The sequence below is a fragment of the Zootermopsis nevadensis genome, unplaced genomic scaffold (assembly GCF_977971745.1).
Source record: "Zootermopsis nevadensis isolate Lab colony 2312 unplaced genomic scaffold, Znev_1.0 Znev_ptg000008l, whole genome shotgun sequence".
NCBI classification, from domain to species: Eukaryota; Metazoa; Arthropoda; class Insecta; order Blattodea; family Termopsidae; genus Zootermopsis; species Zootermopsis nevadensis.
Window position 1 is genome coordinate 2,745,288 of NW_028259140.1, and position 22,780 is coordinate 2,768,067.

The 22,780-nt window shown below is 34.3% G+C and overlaps 3 protein-coding genes across 5 annotated transcripts in view; 2 read left to right on the top strand and 1 right to left on the bottom strand.

Annotated features, from left to right (window-relative positions):
* Nucleotides 1-18,611, top strand: part of LOC110838066 (bumetanide-sensitive sodium-(potassium)-chloride cotransporter) — a 50,970-nt gene extending 32,359 nt beyond the window's left edge. For 2 of the 3 annotated variants that reach the window (XM_022080872.2, XM_022080871.2), the window contains exons 2-20: nucleotides 975-1,055; nucleotides 1,658-1,733; nucleotides 2,417-2,512; nucleotides 3,090-3,343; nucleotides 3,834-3,948; nucleotides 5,115-5,254; nucleotides 5,369-5,587; nucleotides 5,990-6,097; nucleotides 6,591-6,714; nucleotides 8,323-8,444; nucleotides 8,808-8,943; nucleotides 9,737-9,948; nucleotides 10,556-10,797; nucleotides 11,800-11,969; nucleotides 12,676-12,960; nucleotides 13,522-13,636; nucleotides 14,133-14,290; nucleotides 14,505-14,625; nucleotides 15,114-18,611. In XM_022080872.2, the coding sequence (XP_021936564.1) occupies nucleotides 1,658-1,733; nucleotides 2,417-2,512; nucleotides 3,090-3,343; nucleotides 3,834-3,948; nucleotides 5,115-5,254; nucleotides 5,369-5,587; nucleotides 5,990-6,097; nucleotides 6,591-6,714; nucleotides 8,323-8,444; nucleotides 8,808-8,943; nucleotides 9,737-9,948; nucleotides 10,556-10,797; nucleotides 11,800-11,969; nucleotides 12,676-12,960; nucleotides 13,522-13,636; nucleotides 14,133-14,290; nucleotides 14,505-14,625; nucleotides 15,114-15,249 (2,829 nt within the window). In that variant the 5' untranslated portion in view covers nucleotides 975-1,055 and the 3' untranslated portion in view covers nucleotides 15,250-18,611. Of the gene's footprint in view, nucleotides 1-974; nucleotides 1,056-1,657; nucleotides 1,734-2,416; nucleotides 2,513-3,089; nucleotides 3,344-3,833; nucleotides 3,949-5,114; nucleotides 5,255-5,368; nucleotides 5,588-5,989; nucleotides 6,098-6,590; nucleotides 6,715-8,322; nucleotides 8,449-8,807; nucleotides 8,944-9,736; nucleotides 9,949-10,555; nucleotides 10,798-11,799; nucleotides 11,970-12,675; nucleotides 12,961-13,521; nucleotides 13,637-14,132; nucleotides 14,291-14,504; nucleotides 14,626-15,113 lie in introns of all 3 variants that reach the window. The other variant, XM_087344842.1, reaches the window with a different exon arrangement.
* Nucleotides 18,612-19,204: 593 nt separating this feature from the next.
* LOC110838083 (immediate early response 3-interacting protein 1) lies at nucleotides 19,205-21,165 on the bottom strand. Its single transcript, XM_022080903.2, has 3 exons — nucleotides 21,029-21,165; nucleotides 20,437-20,538; nucleotides 19,205-19,515 (listed from the first exon to the last, which is right to left on the bottom strand). Exons 1-3 carry the CDS (start codon nucleotides 21,117-21,119, stop codon nucleotides 19,460-19,462), a joined length of 249 nt encoding a protein of 82 aa, XP_021936595.1. The 5' UTR covers nucleotides 21,120-21,165; the 3' UTR covers nucleotides 19,205-19,459.
* A 1,001-nt stretch (nucleotides 21,166-22,166) lies between these two features.
* The window catches only part of Ncc69 (sodium chloride cotransporter 69), a 43,903-nt gene continuing 43,289 nt past the window's right edge, over nucleotides 22,167-22,780 (top strand). Inside the window, exons 1-2 of the mRNA XM_087344853.1 lie at nucleotides 22,167-22,239; nucleotides 22,336-22,432. Coding sequence (XP_087200979.1) covers nucleotides 22,346-22,432 — 87 coding nt within the window. The 5' untranslated portion in view covers nucleotides 22,167-22,239; nucleotides 22,336-22,345. The remainder of the gene's footprint in view (nucleotides 22,240-22,335; nucleotides 22,433-22,780) is intronic.

Genomic DNA, 22,780 nt, shown 5'->3' on the forward strand with positions numbered 1-22,780 from the left:
ACTTCTCGTACGTTTCTATGACGTGGTACTAACACACAGGAAGGGACGTACGCCCTAACATTTTCTCATAAAACAGTGAAGTATCAGTAAGTTTCAAAATCCGGCATGGTAATAGATACACAGCTTAGCGCTTAGTTACGTAGAATAGTAAAATAACACAAACATACACCTTCATTCTTATTTATTTTAAATTCGTTATCTGTTGTTGTCTTTGTTTGATGGCTTGTTTATTCTACTTTTCAACAGGTTTTTTTGATGTGGTTCTGGTTGATCTCTATTTATTTATTTTATTTAGTGTTCTGTCTGAGGACAGGTCCATATGAACAGGATCCTTCCATCCTTTTCTCGGACTGGGACCTGTTCATATACGTTCTTGGCAGATGATCCAGAAGTGGTTTGCCATTGCCTTCTTCTGTGTGTGAATGGAGTAATTGTTGGGATGCCACGGAGGAAAACTCCGTGTTGTCTAGACCACGGCCTTGCCCAACACAAGTTATAAATTCGGGCACCGCCGGGAATCGAACCCGAGACCCCCAGGATTACAAGGCCAGCGTTCTAACCGCTAGACCACCGTGGCGGTTTGATCTTTATACCCAAACCAAATCAGGAGCTGAACACAACTCCTTGCAGCAGAGTCCTTGTAACGTGCTGAGCTAGTTAAAAGATTCTTCACCTTTTAGGGTACTAAAAAGTTCGTCACCGTGTTCACAACAGCTTAACACTGGCCCCTATCCTGTGCCACATTAATCGAATCGACATCCCCAACCAAACACAACCCCACCTAATGAAGTTTTGTGACTTGAATTGTGTTATGTCAATTAAGAATCTGGACCCTTAAGACCTGAAGGAAAAAAAATGTGCCATTTTTAAAAACTCTCCAAAATCAGGGCGTTTCATTGTAGACATCCTGTATAATTTTTTTTATTATGAATCACATTTCTCAGAATGCGTTGTGTCCTGTTTGATGTTTTCAGAGGGAACGAAATGTTGAAGCCGAACCACAGGAACAAAAGAAGGGGAAGGTCATCAAGTTTGGATGGCTGGAAGGAGTATTTGTAAGCCAGTGCACAAAAAACTAAACTGTCATAATTAACACAACATAATTATCTAGAATTAAAACACTATAATTGTGTGTTGTCTCCACTCATATGGAATTCAGATGCCTGCTACTTTCTTATTGCTGTAAAATCACACCAATTAACTACGAGGACGAACATTTTTTTTGTGTCGAAGATTTTAACATGAGAAATATTTCCAACTTAATTAAATATAATATTTATAGATGTTATTCTTTTGTACGGCTAGCTACACTGAAGCATAATTCAACCTCTTTTCTCAACAAGTGCAGGATCAGCATTTGTATAATTTTAATACCTTCTTCATTTACTGTGAGTTTTGATCTCGATATTAATTTTCATTTATTCACAAATAATATAAAGCTGTAATATTTTCAACATTTTTAGGAACCAGTAGAAACAGCCTTATAATGTATTTTAAACCTAGTTCTTAGTTAATTATCTTTGAAATTAAGTGATATATTTGTTTTGTTAATTACGTTTGGTTCCGAGAACTGTTTTTGGTGAGAGGTGATTTTTACTGTATCGCTAAGTGACTTAGTTGTTGAACCATCTTGTAGACTGTTTCTCTCACACATTAGATGCGATGTCTTCTCAACATCTGGGGTGTTATGCTCTTCTTACGTCTCTCCTGGGTTATTGGCCAAGCTGGAATTGGTACGTGATACATTCAGAATGCTTAATCTTCTACGATTTCTCGTAATTAAACTGTTTATTCCTTTGTCTGTGAATATCTATGAGAGTCATCATCTTTACAGATCAAACAAGTGGGAATTAAGTAAGTTCGTTAGGGACTGCGGTTACTAGAACGATAAAATGTGGACACGAAAGAATTCTTATGGAAGAACTTAACATTAAAAATGTTAAATGTAAGATCTGTTTATTTGAACATCATGGGATTCAGATGTCTTTTGTAAATATGCAACGAGAAATAAATTATGTTCTGACACGCACAATTGTGCGACAAGGTTCCGAAGGAAATTATCGCCATCTGTAGTTACAATGAATCATAGAACAGCAATTTTTAAGTGAAAATAGTTATTACTGTACAAAAATATTTTCTGGGCGTGCTTGAAATTTGAATCTTTGGAGATGTAAAAATATACTTGCCCACAGAGTTTATTTGGGGGTTGCAGAATAAAAGAAATCCCTTAATTGAAATGGAACTTGTTAAGTCGTTCAATTTGTTACTTTGGCCTTTCTTATAACATTAATTTATATTTGAGAGTCACTGATCTGGAATAAATTATTAATTCATTAAAACTCAATAACTTGCCTGAATAACAAAATATTAATTAATTTGTTTATGTAAAGACTGACAATTTGGTTAAATGTTTTAGGAGAAGGGACAGCAATAATTTGCCTTGCGAACATAGTAACTTTAGTAACGAGCATTTCTATGTCTGCTGTTTGTACAAATGGACAAATTAAAGGAGGTAAGCAACTTATTAAACATTTCATAATGACCACTGAAATGTAACAAATCGAACTCTTATAAATGTGTCAGTCATATGCATTTGATTATATTGTCATTAGACCACAATCTGATTTTTACTCTTTTCCTCTATCTTGGACACCTCTGAAAGTTGGACACATTTTCGTGGAACTCAAAGTTTCCAACTTAGAGAGGTTTTACTGTAATTTAATTCAGATACTTCGGTTTATGTTCTCCCCAAGAAATATCAAATAATCGTATTTCGCACCTTTAAAAAATAAGTAAGAAATATTAATTATCATTTCATTTATTTTAATCATCGGTCCTTGGACAGTACATGCCATTTTTCATTTATGAAATGAGTTTTTCTGCATTAATTCTACCTTTTAATCTTGTAAATATAATCCAAGTATTACAGAGCATGATCCTAGGATTAATGTATGTGGTTATAGTAACATAAAAAATACATATTTATAAAAGAGGTTTAAGGGACCAGTACATAAATCAACAACATAAATGATTTGAAAATGAAACCATATTTTACTGATAATATAATTGATTCCACGTTTTCTCTGCAGGTGGTATTTATTACATGATATCTCGGTCACTGGGACCAGAGTTTGGCGGAGCAATTGGCCTCATGTTCACACTTGCCAATTCTGTTGCTGTATCAATGTATATTGTTGGCTTTTGCGAGTCGCTTCAAGATTTACTGAGAAGCTTTGGTACCACAATCATCGACGGAGCAAGTAATGACATCCGTGTGGTTGGCCTTGTAACTCTTATAGGCATATTTATTCTTGCAATAGTTGGCATGGATTGGGTTACGAGGGTCAGTAATTTGATGTCTCAATGTAATTATAAATAGGCCTCAACAATTACTTGTCCTTGATAAGTTCAAAATTGTGCTAATATTTGCTAATAACTAAAGATAATAATCCCTATAATTAATTTAAAATACATATTTAACTTAGTTTGAAAAAAAGTTAAGTTACAAAAACATCTGCTATTACAAACTTAAATTTTGCGCTTCATAATTATTTTGAGTGTATGGAAATGTCAGCCCTTACACTGAAACAGATAACCAGTTAAAATGTGTTTTATACTGGACGAGTAAGAACACTTTTACTATTAACAAAGGAAAATGTATCAGTTGACTGATCCAACTTAACAAGATCCTGATCATAAATCTTACAGGCCATTGACATCCAAAAATTTTCATTAAATTAGCTTAAGTTAAAGCCTCATTCTAGTCTAATCAGTAGTTAAAAAGATATAGAATTACAAATTTAAATTAATGGTACATAATATTTCTATTTCAGACACAAATGTGTTTGCTTTTTGTCTTAATCGCTTCTCAAATTGATTTTGTGATTGGAAGCTTCCTGGGACCTGAAGATGATGAAGAAATAGTAAAAGGATTTGTAGGATACAATGGTATGTTTCTTGAAAAAAGAAAATGAAAAACTTTTCAGCAAAATTAGTTTATTACACACCTTTCTAACATATGAAATGTTACATTTGCATGCATAATGAGCTACATGTGTCCCTTATTTAGATAAATATCCTCCTGTCTGTTTGTCTGTCTCTCTCTCTCATATATATATATCTGTAGTTTTGTTAAGTGGTCTCTTCCCTTCAGGTTTTCAGACTAAAATTCTGTAGTCATATCTTATGTATTCAGGTATGTACATAAATACTGGAGACAGTAATTTATCAATTTTCATGAAACTTGGTGTAAGTACCAGTCAATTATAGGCCACACAACCTCGATAGTTTTTAATTCCGTCATCCAAGAACAATACCAGTGCGGTAGCCGCACAAACTTTTGAAGCGAGAATAAAGCTAAGTGCATTTAAATTACATAACTATCAGTAGTCAGATATGATCCAGAATTCTTGTATGATAATAAATCTCTGAGAAATGTATTAACTAACACTGTGCAGTATAGTTTAGTTTCATGACACAACTGATAAAATTCTGAAAATGTTTTGTGAAATTTGTATGGTGTCCTGTTATAAACATATTTACTGAGTCCTGTAAAGTCTAATATACCAGAATCCTAGAAATAATAATGTATACATTCAAACAAAAATTATCAATTTCACAGAACACTTTCATCCACAACAAAAAAGGAACTGCAAATAATTTTGCCTTTAATAGGTAAAATATTTTTGGTGCTTGTGGGTTATCGGGACACAAGACGGGAGAGTCGAATATCTGGACTTGGAAAACTGCGCATGCGTATTGGTATACCCGTATACTCGGTTGTTGTTGTTATCTGTTAGTTCGTTCAGTTATTTATTGCTGTTCAGTACCATGTTAAAAATTTAGGATTTACCTAACAGTGAGGAAGATTCTGTCTCTTTTCTGCAGGATGAAGGAATACTACCGAAAGCGCTCGTTCGTATCCAAATAAAATATAATAATTTGTCATTTAGTGAAATAAAATATAATAACTTTCAAGTCTATGTCATTTATCCACACACATTAACCTAACCTAACCTATTTTTAAAGCGATGTGTCCCGATAACCCACGAGTACCATATTTTTAAAAATATTTATTATAACACAGTTTCCTACTTTGTTTTATTTATCAACAGTAGAAACATTCGTATCGAACCTATACCCAGATTATCGCAACTACGAAGGAGTTGATCATGATTTCTTCTCTGTCTTCTCTGTATTCTTCCCGGCTGTAACTGGAATTGTGGCTGGAGCCAATTTGTCAGGAGACCTTAAGGTATTTCTAACCACTTAAAGGAAGGTACATATAAATGCTGAGTATTTCTAATTTACCTATTAAATAAAGAGAACATTTAAGGAAATATTGATTGTGTATGACAATTTTTTACAGGACCCCAGTAGTGCCATTCCCATAGGCACATTGCTGGCCATCGTCATCACATTTCTGTCTTATGTAGGCTATGGGTTCATGATGGGAGGCTGTGTGCTACGCACGGCTTCTGGCAATGTAACAGAATACCTTCAGGTTAAAGGTGAACCTAATGAATGGACAATCTTCAGCAACTGTACAGACCGGCCCTGTATGTATGGACTACATAATGATAACCAGGTTTGTAACATACGAGCAATGAGTACGTATTTTCAGGGAACTTTCTCTTAACCATTTCACTGTTATGGATGTAATAGCTTTGCGAAATGGCAAAGCACGATGTGCTTCACTAACAGATCTGCTCTGTACTTCCAGTAACTTTCCATATATGTGGAAGATATCCTTGTGTTTTGTTAATAGCATAAGCGATTAAAACTATTTTAAATGAAAGTTTACAACTATAATGTGTAAATTTTTATGTACTTAAAAAGTAAGTAACATCATTTGCTGTTTATGAGAAGTTTCTGGAAGAAAATTAACTTTTCATAACTCACATCTCATGCTGTATATAAACTAATAAATTTTTATTGACTTGGAACAGGAGATACTTGTTATTAATTATTGGTTTGTTTCTTTGCATAGGCCATGGAATTAGCTTCATCATGGGGTCCATTAATCTATGGAGGCTGCTTTGCTGCGACCCTGTCATCTGCCATTGCTAGCCTTGTTGGAGCACCAAGAGTGTTACAGGTCGGTCAGCATCAAAACATTTCAATATTCACTGCTTGCTTGAGTGTTAACTTTGCTTTGCCATGACCCTTTTAGAAAAGTCTGTATATCTCATTGGCATTTATTTCCAATAGCTTCTTCTGCTTGAATTGGTTGAATCTGTAAGCATTTTGAGAGCTTCAGTTTTCATAGAAATAAACTTCCGCAGTAAATTGCACAGACAATTTATGTATATCTGTTTCTTCACATCAAAGATTTGTCTCCTCAGATTGATAACAATATTATAACGTTTTGTTTCAAAATATGGTTTTATACTAGTTGGATGTCCTATTGTATGTTGCAACACTTTGCTACGATGCAATAGTCTTTTATAAATGTCATGTAAGGCAAGATACAGTGAAGTTAAATGGTGCGACAAACATTAAAAAAAAATTCAAGTCACATTCTTTAATATCTACAGTTTTACACATAAAAACACATCTCTTGAATTTTTCTAAAAATATATTGTTTTCAGGCTCTGGCAAAAGATAAGTTATATCCACTTATAGGCTTCTTCTCAAAAGGACATGGAGCAAATAATGACCCAGTTCGTGGCTATATTCTGGTATTTGTTATATCATTTGGATGCATATTAATTGGTAAGTACAGTTTGATATTATCATTGTAGAATAGTGCTTTAATTGTGGCTTGTAAATGTTTAAAGTTTAGCCCTTTCACTGATAGTGTCTTACCCATAATTCCTTCATGGTGACATTTTACATAGCTACACAACTTTTCATCCAAGTTTGCATAAATACACGATTTTCTTAACTTTTAAGCTCAGTTTGTGTATAAAACGCGTATCTCTTACATTTAATATTTTACTTCGATTAAATCTTGTAAAAGTGATGAACGTATTTATGTAGTATAGGAAGTAGGTAAATAGATGCTTCTGTTGAGGTTATGTTTTTAGGTTATGTTACAATGGTGTATTAACAGCAGAGATTTTTTTTGAAATGGGAAGAGGCAAAATACAAGTTTGGAGATAGACGAAGACTGATATTTTACCTTGCTTAAACTTTTTAAAAGTGTTAATCATATTTGTGTAGTATAGGAAGTTATTAGATAGATGCTTCTGTTTAGATTGTTTTTTAGGTTATGTAACAATGGTGTATTAACAGCAGAGATTATTTTGGAATGGAAAGATGCTTATACACAGTGAACAAGAAGGGACTAGGGAAGAAGTGGCCATGACCTATTTCAAGCTGTCTGCCTGGATGGCTGAGGAAAAAACTTAGTAACTTCAATCAGGATAACTGGTAATCCATTTGAAACTCAGTCCAGGTACCTCCTAAGTAAAAGGTAGGCATTTTTATATTGAGCCATCTTATTCCTGTATCCATTTACTCAAGTCTGTTATCAGGATCTACATATCTTATTTATTCTGGGGTGACACACAGTTTTAATACTGGTGAGGGACTGGTTGTTGTGATAAACTCTTTAAGTTATACCCAGTCTGCTTATACAATTGATGTGATGGCAACTTGAAATAGGCCACAACCACTTCTTCATCCTCATTTTATTAAATTCAATGTGACATTTGGAACTAAATAATAACTGTAGTTGATACATGGTTGCTAAATAACCTTCTTCCTTTCCCCAGTCAGATATGCTGTTGAAATGCCTTCCAGTGCATGCTATAATTTAGCTGTTTGTTCTTATTAATTTGTTATTGATACAATTTTATTTGCACAGAAACAAGTTATTGTCATTACATCATGATTATATTGGTTATTAATGTCTGATAAATGCATTGCTTTGCCAGTTATCTTTTAGAGTTTTTATGTTATTGATTATTATAACTGACAATAATTTTCTCTGTCCTTTGTTAGACAAGTCCATTATCTGAGGTGTAAATAATACTCAAGTAATTATGGAAGCAACACCAAGTCTGGTTATCCAATGTCTGATTATCATTTTACTAACAGTTTTGTTTATCATCTTTTGGTTAACACACAAGATTAGTATCCACAGAGTCCTTGATTTAATCCTGGTCAGTGAAATAAGAAACAAAAATAAATAAATATGAAAGCTGTTGATTTAATGACAACTAGTCACCTAACGATTGGCATTATTTCTGTTCTTGAAACATTGTGTATTTGAAATTTGCAAAACATAATCACAATTATCCAAAACCCATAGAGTATTATATATTTTCTTAATGAACTAATGGTCATAGAAATTGTAAATTATATTCCCTTTTTCAGCTCAGCTGAATGTTATAGCTCCTTTACTTTCAAATTTCTTCTTGGCTGCATATGCCCTCATCAACTTTTCAGTGTTCCATGCATCCATTTCCAAGAGCCCTGGTTGGAGGCCTGCATTCAAGGTAGGTAAGCAAACTGTATTGATATTACCGCCAGATACTCATCACTTTTAATATCAACGTCACATACACAAATGAGACTCTTACACTCAAGTTTTGGTGGTTTAACCAATGAATCTGATGTAGCAGAAATGTGTTAGTAGATTCAGTGTATGAGGCAAGAAGTAAATAGAATATGGAAAAGTTTTTAGTAAAAAAGTAAATCCGTCATAAAACATCTAGCATTTAAATACTTGGCACCAGGGTTAATTAAAAGTCACTCTTTTATGATGCATTCTTCAAATGACATTGTCAGTAAAAATGTGAGGTTATGAAATAACGATACTCTTGTTAACATAAACATTCAGACTTTGCTTCCTTTTTCAGTATTACAATGCATGGGTGAGCCTTATTGGAACTTTGCTGTGCATTGCTGTCATGTTCCTCATGTCTTGGGTGATGGCACTTTTTACATTTGTGGTCGTTATCACACTCTATCTTTACGTCTCCTACCGCAAGCCAGGTATGATCAGCATATTTGTACTATATAACGATTTGAGGTTTTCACGGCAGTGTGTTTGAAGAAAGCCATATTCATAATGTCTTTGCCAAGTATTCTACCACCATTTTATGACCTTCATAGTTCTTAGAACAGAGAGTCCTGCTTGTCTTTAAATTACAGTTGAGAGTTTTTATTCTCCCATACCCAACTTTCTACCCGTCACTGCAAATAAGGTACAAGTCATTATCGCACTTAAGGTTCATAGTTGATAAATGTTAATGTTACAGATCTCTTCAAGAAGAAATATTTTGTTCAATAAAGAATGTTTACATACAGTATTTTTATAATGGACCTATCATTTAGTAAATGCTTCAAAAAATATTTTACAGTAATTTAAATCAAAATTGGGTACTTGTGGGGTATTGGGACACATCGCTTTAAAAATAGGTTAGGTTAGGTTAATGTGTGTGGATAAATGACATATACTTGAAAGTTATTATATTTTATTTCAATAAATGACAACTAACCTAACCTGTTTTTAAAGCAATGTGTCCTGATAACCCACAAGTACCCGTAAATGTTACATAAATATATGTGTACTCTCACACACATACAATCTATTAACTTGGTTTTTATCTAAAACTTAAATTTCTCTTAATACTAAAATATTTGGTAAAGTACCTGGTATACTTGACTTAACAGTTTGTCCATAAACCACATTGTGCTTTAATGCACGGTGAAACTATTTTATCAATAACATTCAAAATATGATGTGCTTAAAACAATCACATGACTTTATCTTCCACTTTTCTAGAGGTAAATTGGGGCAGCTCAACACAGGCTCATTCATACAGCTCTGCTCTGAAGGCAATGCTCGAACTGAATCGAGTGGAAGAACACGTAAAAAACTTCCGCCCACAAGTACTTGTTCTTACTGGTATGCCAGGGTCCAGGCCTCCTCTGGTTGACTTTGCATACCTCATCACAAAGGGGCTTTCTTTACTAGTATGTGCACATATTCTCAAGGTAAGTAAGTTAGTCTACCCCTACAATTCAATTAGATTTTTCGGTGCCTGACAGAATAGAAACTTTTGCATAATGTTGCCGCTTTGCTTTTTGTACTAACTATGCAAGACAGTGGTCTCCAACGCAGTGCCCGCGGGCGCCATGGAGCCCGCAAAGGCTTTTTTTGGGTGCCCGCGTTGTTATGGAAAGAGGTTATACTGAATAATGAAGGCCGTTCAACCAAGAACATTATAAAATCAAAGCACAGATCTCGACTTACTGACGCCCATCTTGACGACTGTTTGCGAGCAGCAACATCATCCTACGCTCCCAAATTTGAAAAACTGGCCGATGAAATGCGGTGCCAAACATCACACTAACTTCCCACTTGAGTAATAATAATTGTACTTATAAAAGTACGTATTTTTGATTGCATGGTTTCTTGTATCATTAAACGTTGTGTTGTTTTGTGTATTATTTGGTGTCCATATCTTATTTGTCCAGAGAAAAGAAAATTTAGCTTTGTTAATTGGTTGGTGCCCGCCACGATCTCATAAACTCTCAAATGTGCCTGTAGGCACGAAGAGGTTGGGGACCACTGACATAAGAGATATGCATTTGTTTACAGGCAACCCACTCCCAAAGAGTTCACGAAGCTCTGACGAAGAAAGCATATCAGTGGCTGATACGACATAAGGTGAAAGCATTTTTTTGTATCACAGAGGATGATAGCTTTGAAGCTGGATGTCAAGTGCTAATGCAGATCTCAGGCCTTGGCAAACTTCGTCCAAATATGATTCTTATGGGATATAAAGGAAACTGGAGAACTTGTGATCCAGAAGAACTTAAGCAGTACTTCAATGTTATTCAGTAAGTAACATGTTTCTATTTCTGTTTTATATTTTCTGTACCAAAAAATATTCCTCAGTCCATTCACTGTTCTTGAAAGAAGTCAGTTGCCTGTGTTTTATACAGCATTCGACCAATTATAAGAATTTGGACATCAGTGGTACGTTTTGTTTCTTCATATGTATTATTTATTTTACTCAAAATTTAATTTGTTATTGTTACAGCAGTCTTAATTTTTGGATTACTTTGACTATAGAAATATTGGCTAAGAATGACATGAATATAATATCTTCTTCTTCTTCTATGGCTCTCCGGTCCATATTTGGTCCATGGCCTCCTCAATTCTCCTCTTCCATTCCGTCCTCTGTTAGGTCCGTCTGTCCGAGGCTTTGATCGAGGTTTCGAAACATCTTCCTTTTTACGGTGCAAGGTTGTTAGCCTTGCGACCAACCCCCAACCTGGAGGACCAGGGTACCTGTCTTAGTCTGACCTCTCCCCCCTCGACCAATCTGGCTAGGGAGGCCCTACCAGTAGCTCTTGGGGTCACTGAGGTACTCAAGCCCCACCACCACGACAAGGTGCAGGTACCATTAAGTGGGGATCAATATAATATAATATAAATTTATTTTATTAAACTTCCTTTTGATTTATCGTTGCTTTTGTAATGATATCACACAGAAATTTATAATTATAAATAATTACTTCTTTTTTTACAAAAATGTCAAGCTTGTTGTTAATATGTAGGAATATTTGTAATTGTAGTAACTTATTACTGAACAACTTCCAGTATGGGCAATTTGCTTCAGTGCCGCCAATTTCCAATCTCATGACATGACATGTTCCAAATGCATCTACATATTTAACTGATATTTCATAAATTCTGAATGATTGAATACTCTCAGAGTTGCAAATAAGTCCACAGTACCCGACACAACCCTACAACCCCAAAGAGTGTAAAATATATTTTGTAAGTGCCTCGTTGTTTGTGTCGAATATGACGTGTTAGAAGCTTTCCCTGCACAGTAATGCACTGGATCGATACCTCGCTGTTGGTATCTTGAGGGTTCAAGAAGGACTTGACTACTCGGGTATTATCCAAGATGAGGAGTTTGTTCCGATCTCTACACTGGACAAAAAGGATGCAGAGGAGAAGATGAGACGCAACCAGTCATCAAATCAACTTGTATCACAAGGTAACAAAGATGAACTTTATGTTCCTGTTATAAAGAATGTATAATAATAATTATAAGGAATTGTTTAATTGGTTTTGCAGTATATCCTACCTATAATGTTAAGCATATGTCCTCATTGTGATGAAGATGTTTTTTTTCCTCCATGAGTAGTACAATTTTATATTAAAACAGAGTGTATTTAATTATATCAGAAAGTAATTTTTCTTCTAAGATGGCTGTCTTCTGGGTTGTAGCACTGCGTAGTCTGGTAGAAGTTTAATGTTTTAGAGGTCCTTGCTGCCTCCATCACTCAAAAGGCAGCCATCTTTGTATTCACCACTGTGAGAACCTCAAATCCTACTTAATTTATCTCCAAGTTCAGTGGTCAGGTTTGAAAAATGCTTATAGTATTATATAGTACATTTCACTTAATTGAATGTTGAACTTTTTGTAGGAAAATATTTTCCTTAATTTTCCAACTACCACTTTGAATGTAATGCAGCTTTTTTGGGTGGGGAGGGGGATATCTCATATTAATCCATACAGAAATTTATTTACTTTAAGAACCATATTTTGGGTTGGTCGTTTCTTCAATGGTTCCTGTATCCTGTGATTATACAATAAATAATAAGAATTTTCATACTAAAGTAAAATAAACACAAAAATTAATATAGGTTTTTCAGCGAAGTAGAACTTCCACAAACTTTGTGATTATCCTTTGATACAGATGTGAACATCAGTGTCTTGTCAGATGCCTTGAACAGTGACACAGAGAGTCCTTCAATGAACTGTGACCCGGTTGCAAGTGACAGTTTACTTGAATCCAGTACAACAGTAACCGTTACTTCCAAGAAAAGTCGAAAAACATTGAAAACTCAGAAGTCAAACATTGCAATGTATGTTAGTCCTGGAGGAGAGCCTTTACCTAAATCTATCCTGAACAACATCACACAGTTTCAAAGAAAGCAACCCAAAGGTCTCATCGACGTGTGGTGGCTCTATGATGATGGAGGTATGTTTTTTTACTGATCGTATGTTAATTTATGTTATTCTGTACTTATATGCATTCATTCTTTGTCATCAGTTTGCAGATTCCCTTGAGTGTACAAGAAATATTTCAAAGGTTTTGCCAGAAAAAAATGCATTATGACACATGCAAGAGTTTCTATTCTGTGTTATGATGTTGTGTGGACTTGTAGGTAGATACTGACATTTTGGAGAAGTACACATCTTCAGACCTGAAAATGGAGACAGTGTATTTACCCGATGAATATGGAGAAAGTATATTTCTCTTAAACAGTGATATCTACAAATCCACATGGTATCACAATGCAGAACATAACCTCAAATATCACATAATGACAGATATTTGTGTGCTGTTGTTATTTTAAGGAAATTCACAGATATATTACTAATATGGATTGGAATACTCTATTTGTTTTAGAAAGACATAACTTTTTGTAGCCTGTCCTTTTATAAAATGGCATATTCTGATTTTTCAAGAAAGGGGTTGATGGAACAAAGAATTCTGTCACAAATGTCTTACTTCAGAACATTACTTTCTGTTTCCTAGGTCTGACATTGTTGATTCCATATATACTGAGTACACGCTCACAATTCTCTGGCTGTCAGCTCCGAATATTCTCCCTTGCAAGCAAAGGTGATGACCTGGATAACGATCAGAGGAAGTAAGTGAATTTGTCTCGTACATGTAAGTGATTTAATGTTTTCCTAGAAATGTGTTACCGTAATAGTACCATCAGTTTGGTCAAATTCATTGCTTTCCAAGTTACACGTATTCATGCCATTTTCTGCTTACAACTCAGTGTGACCTTCCCATCCATTTGCCTAGGTTAAATATGAAAAAACAAATATACAAAAATAATTTTTTCTATCTACGTTTTCCTTCCTATTAAAGTAGCACTCTTGTATACCATGGTGTCTCTGAACCTGACATGCCTTAGTACCCCGGCATGTTTCAGGCTGGTATTTACAGGGCTTGTATGTTCTCTCTAATATGTAAAGTTACAGTGATTGAAGGATTTTTTTAGTCTAAATGATGTAATGAGCTTTGATTCTAAATATAAAAACCATCATGAAGTTTATACCTAATATAACATAAATAATATCGGCAAATATGCCCTCTGGTATGTATTTGTCAATAATAATTTGTTTTAATCACAGCCTTGCAGCTCTTCTGTCAAAGTTCCGAATTGACTACAGTGATGTTGTAATTATCTCTGACATCCACAAGAAAGCCATGGACTCAACAAGAAAAGAATTTGAAACTTTTATTGAACCGTTTCGAGTTAAGGATGGAGATAGTTCTGACACTTCGAAAAGTATGTTATCTAGATTACAAATAAATGAAGTGACTTCTGTGTTGTACGAATGTCATGTGCAAATTATTTTTAAAAAAAAGGTATCATTGCTTTATATACGTTATACTTCATATCTGAATAGTTCAAAGTTATGGCTGAAATGTTCACTAGAGCAACAATTCTGATTTTGAATAATATGGATGTTATACCTTCATTATCATGTTTTGTTTCACAGCTTCAAATAAAACCTGCATCACTGAGTCGGAACTGCTTGCACTGAAGGAAAAAACTAATCGGCACATGCGAATACGTGAACTTTTGCTACAGTACTCAATGGAATCGACTTTTATCGTTATGTATGTAGCGATTGTCTATTATATTAAAATTCTGAAGGCTAAACATTGTTTCTTTTATAACACTAGTACCAGTAATGAATTAAATTAATAAGCCTATTATTTTCAAGAAAATTTCTGTAAGAAAACATAACTTTTCTGTGTTGTTTAAGATCTTGAATCCCACTGTATTGAAATCATTGTGCTTATTCATGTACAGACAATTCTCACAGATATCATTATGTAAATATGAGTACAATGCTGTTTGAAGAAACATTAGTGTGAACAGAATGGATTTCAACAACTTGCAACATTGTATAAAACACTGGTTGTTATACAATGTATTTTATGTCATTGCTGAATTACTTGTGTAAAGATGAGTAGTTGATGGATGAGTGTATTAATTTCTCTGAATATAGGAGGAAACAGGAACATACTAATTGAATTGTAAAATGATAAAAATGTGTGAACATAAAGTGTTCAACACTGTAAAATTGCATTCCAAATTGCAGGGCACTGCCAATACCAAGGAAAGACGTTGTTTCTGCCCCTTTATATATGGCCTGGCTTGAACTGCTGACGAAGGGGATGCCTCCGTGCCTCATTATTCGTGGCAACCAGACTTCAGTCATCACAGTTTATTCTTAAGTAGTCTGCTGCTGCCATCACCACTGGACTAGCAATGTAAATGTGGCGTACAGTTGTTCAGAGCGTGGAAGACATATACAGTATTGTAGTGGATTCTGAGCAATAGTCTTTTGTAGTTATTCATCAAGTTCTATGTGCAACAGGTAATATGTGTCATATTAACATGTTAATTTTTAGATTCTTCTTCTTTTATGGCTCTCCGGTCCGTATTCGGTCCATGGCCTCCTCAATTCTCCTCTTCCATTCGGTCCTCCGTTAGGTCCGTCTGTCCAAGGCTTTGATTGAGGTTTTGAAACATCTTCCTATTTACAGTGCAAGGTTGTTAGCCTTGCGACCAACACCCAATCTGGAGGACCAGGGTACCTGTCTTAGTCTGACCTCTCCCCCTCGACCAATCTGGCTTGGGAGACCCTACCAGTAGCTCTTGGGGTCACTGAGGTACTCAAGCCCCACCACCACGACAAGGTGCAGGTACCATTAAGTGGGGAATTTTTAGATTCACAATAGAGATTTTACATTCCAAAATGCCTGTTAAGATCTTAATGCATTTTATATTTGTATTATTTACTCAGCAGCTGTCACAAATAGCTCTTCAGAATAACGCTGATGACACGGCAATGAAAGACTAAATACAGATTCAGAATCAAACAACAGAAGACTTGTTTCGTATTGAAGGTTAATACTAAAATTGTACATATGCACATAATAAAAACTGCAATTTTTATGAACACTAATTAAGTTTATAGTTTAATATAAAAGATATTAGTTATGTTCTGTCTGCACCTTCAGTGAAGTGAACTTCAGCCTTAATTGTGGTATGGTTGAAGTGAGTACAGTATTGAATTTAGAATAACTAGTCTCTTGTCTGGAAGAGTATGACATTTCCAGGCAAATTATGCATTTGCCTAATTGTGTTAATTAGCTGTATAATGTTATTATAATCATATGGAACTGATAGAATCAAATGGCAGCAGATAGAAGGATGAAAACAAATATGGCAACAAATTGCAGAGATAAAAAGGTGTTGTTACACCAGAAAATGTGACCATGTGGGGAACCGATTGATAAAAGTTTAAAAAAACAGGAGTAAAGGAAATATATAGAAGAAACAATAAAATAAAGCTAAAGGAAAGTTGTCATGCGCCTGAACATTGTACTAAGAAGGTATAAGAATACAGGATGCGTAGATGAAACTTCACACATTCTAGATCTTGTTGTAGCTGGCTGGCAAGAGGTTAGTTCTTTTACTCAGTAAATTTATGCTCAGAGAATGAATTCCTTCTGCATTTTGGATAGGATACTGGGTAGGCTATAGAATATTTTGGACATGTTAGTGAAGTCAAAATCTGAACACTTCTTTGTACAGTCCCTGCCCAGTCACTTAACTGATTGAATTGTAACTATCTACAGAAAAAAGCATAAAATAAAAATTACTGATATAAATGAGAAGCAGAATGTTTGAAAACTGCATAAGTGAGAATAGAAGAACTGCAATAGAAATGAAGAGATTTTGAGTGATTAAATAAAAGCAGACATTAAAGGCCATGGTTTGGAGGGAAGACGATAGCAAACAGTAAAATTCAATGCAAATGGTATAAAAAGAAATATGCAAGTAAAAAGTATGATGCATGTCAGAAAATAATAACTAAGTAATTGATTAATTAAATCTAACATTTTTTTAAAAGCAAATGCTTTTATTGAATGTCAAAAATTAATATACATGTATATTTTGTTTCCCTGATGATCTGTAAAGATTTTAAGACAATTATGTTACATCTCGTGGAGGAGATACAAGTAGAATAGTTTGCAACTAGCTAAGAAGTTACAAGCCAAAAGGTAGGATTTGAGGCTTCATGGCAGTAAGTCTGAAGATGGCTGTCTTCTGGGTTGTTGTGCTGGGTAGTCAGTAAACTTCTACCAGACTACACAGCACAACAACACACATGACCATCATCTTCAAGCTGAAAGGACTTACCTGCATTCAGAACAAAGTAGATATGATGACCATCCTGCTATAAATGGTGTAGTACCACTGGAATTTTAATGGAGGATTAAATTCTTGTTATATTTACAGTATAGTAAATGTACCAGACATCTTTCAGATTCCATTTTTGTAAAATCATAAGAATCCTGCTATTTTAATGTTAACATTTGATTGACAAGCCATATGGGATGTAGAAGCGTATAGAGAGATATTTTAATTGCTCTAATATTTAGGGGGTACAGTGTCAGTTCAGTATCAATTACATATTAGAGTCAGAATTTTTGGTGATTTATACTGACAAGAATGTGATGATGTATTTTATCACTACTAATACAAGAAATCATAATAAAAATTATGAGCATTAATAATTGACATTTGTTTTATTGAAACAAGCTCATATATAAACAATTTGTGATTTAATTATTGTCATTTTTAAAATTATTTTCATTGTCTTGATACAGGAATTCTTGCTGTAAAGCTTAGAGCAGTGTTTCCCAAACATTTGTTTCCCCTCAAAATCTTGTGTTCTCAAAAAGTACTAACAGAGCCCCAAATGAAGAATGTTGTGTTGTGCCTCCAGGTATGCTCCTTGACCTTACCTTGCTAATTAAATTTTTACCAACAAAGAAGACCCTAAAATAACAGTCACAAGTATCACTATCATTGTCAATTTTCAGAATAACAAAGAAAAATTATGTTTGTATAAAGTTCTTGTCAGATAAAGATTCTGATACAGTAAAAGTAGTCTTTGATATGTTCACAGTGAGAAGTTTTAAATTTTCCTGTGATTTTTGCCTTGTCTGTCCATCTGCATGTAACAACTCAGGAAATGCTAAATGGATTTTCATTAATTTTTATAATGGGGAGTTTTGCATGTCTCATTGGTGGAGCAAATAACTTTCTGTGCATGTGAATGAGATTGACAGTCTAAAACCAAAGTTGCAGATGATTTTGTACCAATCTTTGTAAGCAAATAAGTGACCCAATCCACATGACTGTTCCTTTTGATAAAACAAGCAGGCAATTTTTCTCACAGTTTCAACAGTAACCTCATTGTTATTTGATATCTGAAGGCCAAGTTGCTGACGCCATTTTAGTAAGAAATATGCTCTCAGGTTTCTGGTTTGTTTTTCTCAAAGTTTATGTTGTACAGTTGGTTCAGGATGTCTGAGTCTGGGTGATTTCATAAAAAAAGTGGTTTGAAAGCAAGACATGGCAGTGACAAGTCATATTAAAATCTCTGATTACTCAGCTGATCTGTATCTTCTTCTTTCCTGGATTAATACTTAAGTTTATTTGCTTGTAATGTTAAATATTGTAGCTGATAAGTACACTACAGACATTTGAGATGCTTAAAAAAAGTTACATTGACTCTTAACTTGTTGCTAAGTGATTTTCCCCAAGTTCAAACAACATCCAACATTCTCCCAGCCTTACAGATATCCTATGTTAAGAGCAACCATTCTCACTACCAAGATTCAAATCTGATACCTAAAAACAAGAGGCATGCACTTCATGACATGTTCCATGCTTTCTGTGACACTGAATGTCATCAATCTAGTCTATAAATCTCAAGAGATGTAATGCACTGATTCCCAACTTTCTGATTCTCCATTGTTGGTATCCAAAGTTTTGGAGGTTATGAAAATAATAGACTAAAATGGTTGTTTTTGCGATAGTATTATTTTAATGAAAATTCACAATATAATATGGAGATTATGGTGAATATTGCAGGAAAATATATTTGCTTTGCAGTTTAATCCAAATGAATAGTTTCTTTTCAGTCCTGGTATTATTTTTAAAACACCATATAAAGTTATATTTGCATGGGAATGGACCAGGTCACGTGGGTATCTAAAATGAAAGAACATGTATGAAAATCTCTAGGGATTGCGGGATATATGGATGGGGGTTTGAATATTCTCCAAGTTTATGGATTGAGAATCAACAATATAAGGTGACAACAGTGTGTAGAATAAATATAATAAATTATTTTATTAACAATTTTCCATGTGTATTATACAGAGTTCCATTGAAAACGTGGTTTGTTCTTGCAAAAATAATTTTTATTTTATGGAATGCTGATGGTCACTGAACTCGCACAACACCACACTTGTCTTAGTGTTTAAATCTTGCTGTCTGTTGTTAGGTAAATGGAGTGTTTTTAAACACAGTTGTACATAACCATAGTAGTATTTCACATTATTCACATCATCTTCCACACTATCATCCAAGTATGAGCTTGATCACTATTGTTAGAATATTCAGGAAAATCAAGGGAACTGAAATAAATCAACATGTACAGTATTAGGTCACCAGATCCTTATGATACTCACAAAGATGAGGTTATCATTAAAATATAACAGGTATCCTGCCCCTTACTTCCAACTAAGTTTAATCTTTATCAACCAAACATTGTATGGGGGTTTAAATCCCCTTTTCTGTATGATATAGGTTAAAAATACAAACGTAATTAATACTTTAGAATATTAGTATACCTGCACTTCTGAGGGGATTGAAAAAAAGACAAATTTTAGAAATAAATGTTCTTGTACTTTCCTGTTACTTTACAGCCTATTACTGAATTTCATCTGACCATAATTCCCAAATGCTCTCATTCTTGTTTTATGTAATTCTGTACACAGTGCAATGTCTAAAACACTACTTCACATCTGTTTCCATGAAATATTATATATGAATCATATACAGTACAAATTATGTGGCATCACATGCTTAAAACATGTTCATTAAAGACAGAATTTTCTGAACAAGAAAAATATTAAGTGTCTCCTGACAGATGTCAAGCTTAATTAAGATAATGTAACACTGAATAAGAAAAGTAAATCCCATGAAGAAAGTTTGTCAGCATAAGTCATCATCCACCCACAAGGTTAGCTGCATTATATCAATATGCTATCATTAAGAAGCAGGTTTTTATAATGTTCTCAAATTTCAATGCAATAGAAGGATTTTTCTTTACAGAAGAATCTGCAATGACCATACACCGTATACAGAGCCACAAAACCACCAGCGTGACCATTTAGGCCGTGTTATATGCTCACAATGCCACACAATATTTACTGCTACATATACAAGTGCTTAACAATCCAGCTTGATATAAAAAAATTAATATGGTCAGTATGTGTGTACTAAAACATTAAAACCTGACTTTATTTACAAGCACACAATGTTCACATACTTACTTCTCATTACAGTTCGTATTGATCGTACAAGATTCAATACTTGTGATTTGACAGACGGTTGCTCCCCAAAACCTTGAATATTCTGATTCGAACTCCAGCCAACTAAAAATTAAAGTACAATACTTTTATTTCCGTCGTTACACAAGCTTATTGTTAAAAATCATATAAAATTTCACATAAAATTGTTACATTTTAAAATTGACATGTTTCGATATACAATTCTATCATCATGTCGTCAATTTTAAAATGTAACAATTTTATGTGAAATTTTATATGATTTTTAACAATAAGCTTGTGTAACGACGGAAATAAAAGTATTGTATTGAGGAACACAAGCATGATGCAATTAAGATATAAAAATTAAAGATTAAGTAAGATATGAATTCCAGCCTAAAAATGTGGCATCTCTAATCTCTGTAACAAAATTCTAATTCTAAAATTTTCAACAAATTAGAGACCTTTGCAAGATCTGACATGCACAATTGAGGTTCAGGCAAACACTAATTAATGATGCATATTATTCAATGCCAGAAACCTTTTCGTAAACTAATATTCTTACATACTTGCTAATAAGAAAGGACAAAATGCATACTTTTAGCTAAAAATCGTTCCTCATGTAATATGCATACTGCATTTAAACACAGTAAAACTACTTCATACAAACTCCACAACGTTAACGCCATTTTTATGTATCGACACAGCGCCACCGGTCACGATTGTCGATTGTGGAGTATCGAGTTTGAAAGTGCGTTAAATTATTGCGCCGCCTTCGATCTCTCTCTTTATAGTAAATAAAAAGTAACTTCATTTTGACGTAAATACGTCTATACGGAAGGGTCATTCGGCAAAAACAGCGTTAGGAAAATGTGTAAGATCCATACCAACAATGGTCAGCTTTTATATGAACTCCTGCGTGCATAACAATGCTTTACTCTACCTAAGAAACCAATTGTTATGTTTATTCGGCGTTGTTTTGTTTCATTACTGCCGTCATCAATCCGCTTTTGTTATAGCGGAAAGAGCTGAGCTGTGAATCGCTTGTAGAAGAAGTGCGTCGTAGAGTAGATAATATTTTGCTTTTAAAAACGTTTTAGAATATCACAATTACTTATCTTATATACGAATTATTAAGAAATTTGTGATACTGCCCTCCACTCTCTCCAATTTAGTTTTGATTAAATTGATCATTGCCGGTGGACATCGTGGTCTCTTACATATGAACAAAGTTTGAGGTAAGGGATAAAGGCGCATCGCACTTCACGCTACTGCTGAGTTTGCGCATTTACGTCAGATTATCCGGAATCGTGGTTCCACTGTAATTTTTTTTTTGTTCTACTTCAGATCACAGAGTAGGCCTGCTTCATTAATCACACAGTATACATTATCTAAATCCAAATTGTTCTCCTGTAAGTATATCGCTAAAGTTTAAAGAATATTTCACTCTATTGTGAGTAACATTTTCTCAGCCGTGAGGATGTTAAGACAATTTATTAGTTTTCATTGCAGCTATGATAAAAATTTTATGAAGGGAGAAACAAATATGTTTTAAAAGTGTTTCAAGGACAAAATGAGGATATGTTTTACACTAGTTGTACTTCGCGGGACCATTTTTGTTTAATTATGAATTGAAATAACAGATGACGGCTCCGTTCGGCCGACGCTAGCGCTACAGCAGGTAGTGTGTGAGACTAGACTGGCAGCCATTTGGCGGGGAGTCTAGAATCGATTGTCGTGCTGTTAGTTGTGCCGTTTCGCGGCAGAAGTCGACACGTGTGATCTTGTTCAGTAAAGTGTGTTGAACCGGTAGCGTGTGCTGTTAAAAGTATTTTATGACAAATATAGTTTTGAAGTATCCAAATATATATTTTAACGGCAATAAAGGTGTGACTATCTTTACAGTAAATACAACATGTCAGAGAAAGGCTCTGCTGATGATAGTAGAAGAAATTCATGGGGAGTTGAACTTGGAAGCATGGATAAGAGAACGCGGTTCCAGGTAAGAAAAGTAGTGAATGAACAAAGCGGTTGTAATCTGAAGTTGTGTAAAGTAATGAATCAACACAACAAATGTGATCTGAAAATTATCTCTGTGTACACTGTTGTCGTTTAAGAATGCAACTCATGCTTGTAACGGATGTAGTTTCAAATGATATTCGTGCTGTGTTGTACTATTATACAGAGAATGGATATTTGAATTATCTTGACTTGTAACGTATGTAATAGTTATTTTCCAAAAATGGAACGATACTAATAATCGAATTTTGTGGACTACGTTCGTAAAGTATAACTTGGGAACATTTTTAAAAAATAATAGCTTTCTGCACACATGTTCAGAAAATGTAAA

What these genes read in the sequence shown, in the direction of transcription:
- LOC110838083 (XM_022080903.2), bottom strand. Translation starts at nt 21,119, where the DNA reads ATGGCGTTAACGTTGTGGAGTTTGTATGAAGTAGTTTTACTGTGTTTA. An exon ending in GGAACGATTTTTAGCTAAAA is followed by an intron (nt 20,539 to 21,028) that starts GTATGCATTTTG and finishes TTTAATTTTTAG; the next exon opens with TTGGCTGGAGTTCGAATCAG. An exon ending in AATACGAACTGTAATGAGAA is followed by an intron (nt 19,516 to 20,436) that starts GTAAGTATGTGA and finishes GATTTATTTCAG; the next exon opens with TTCCCTTGATTTTCCTGAAT.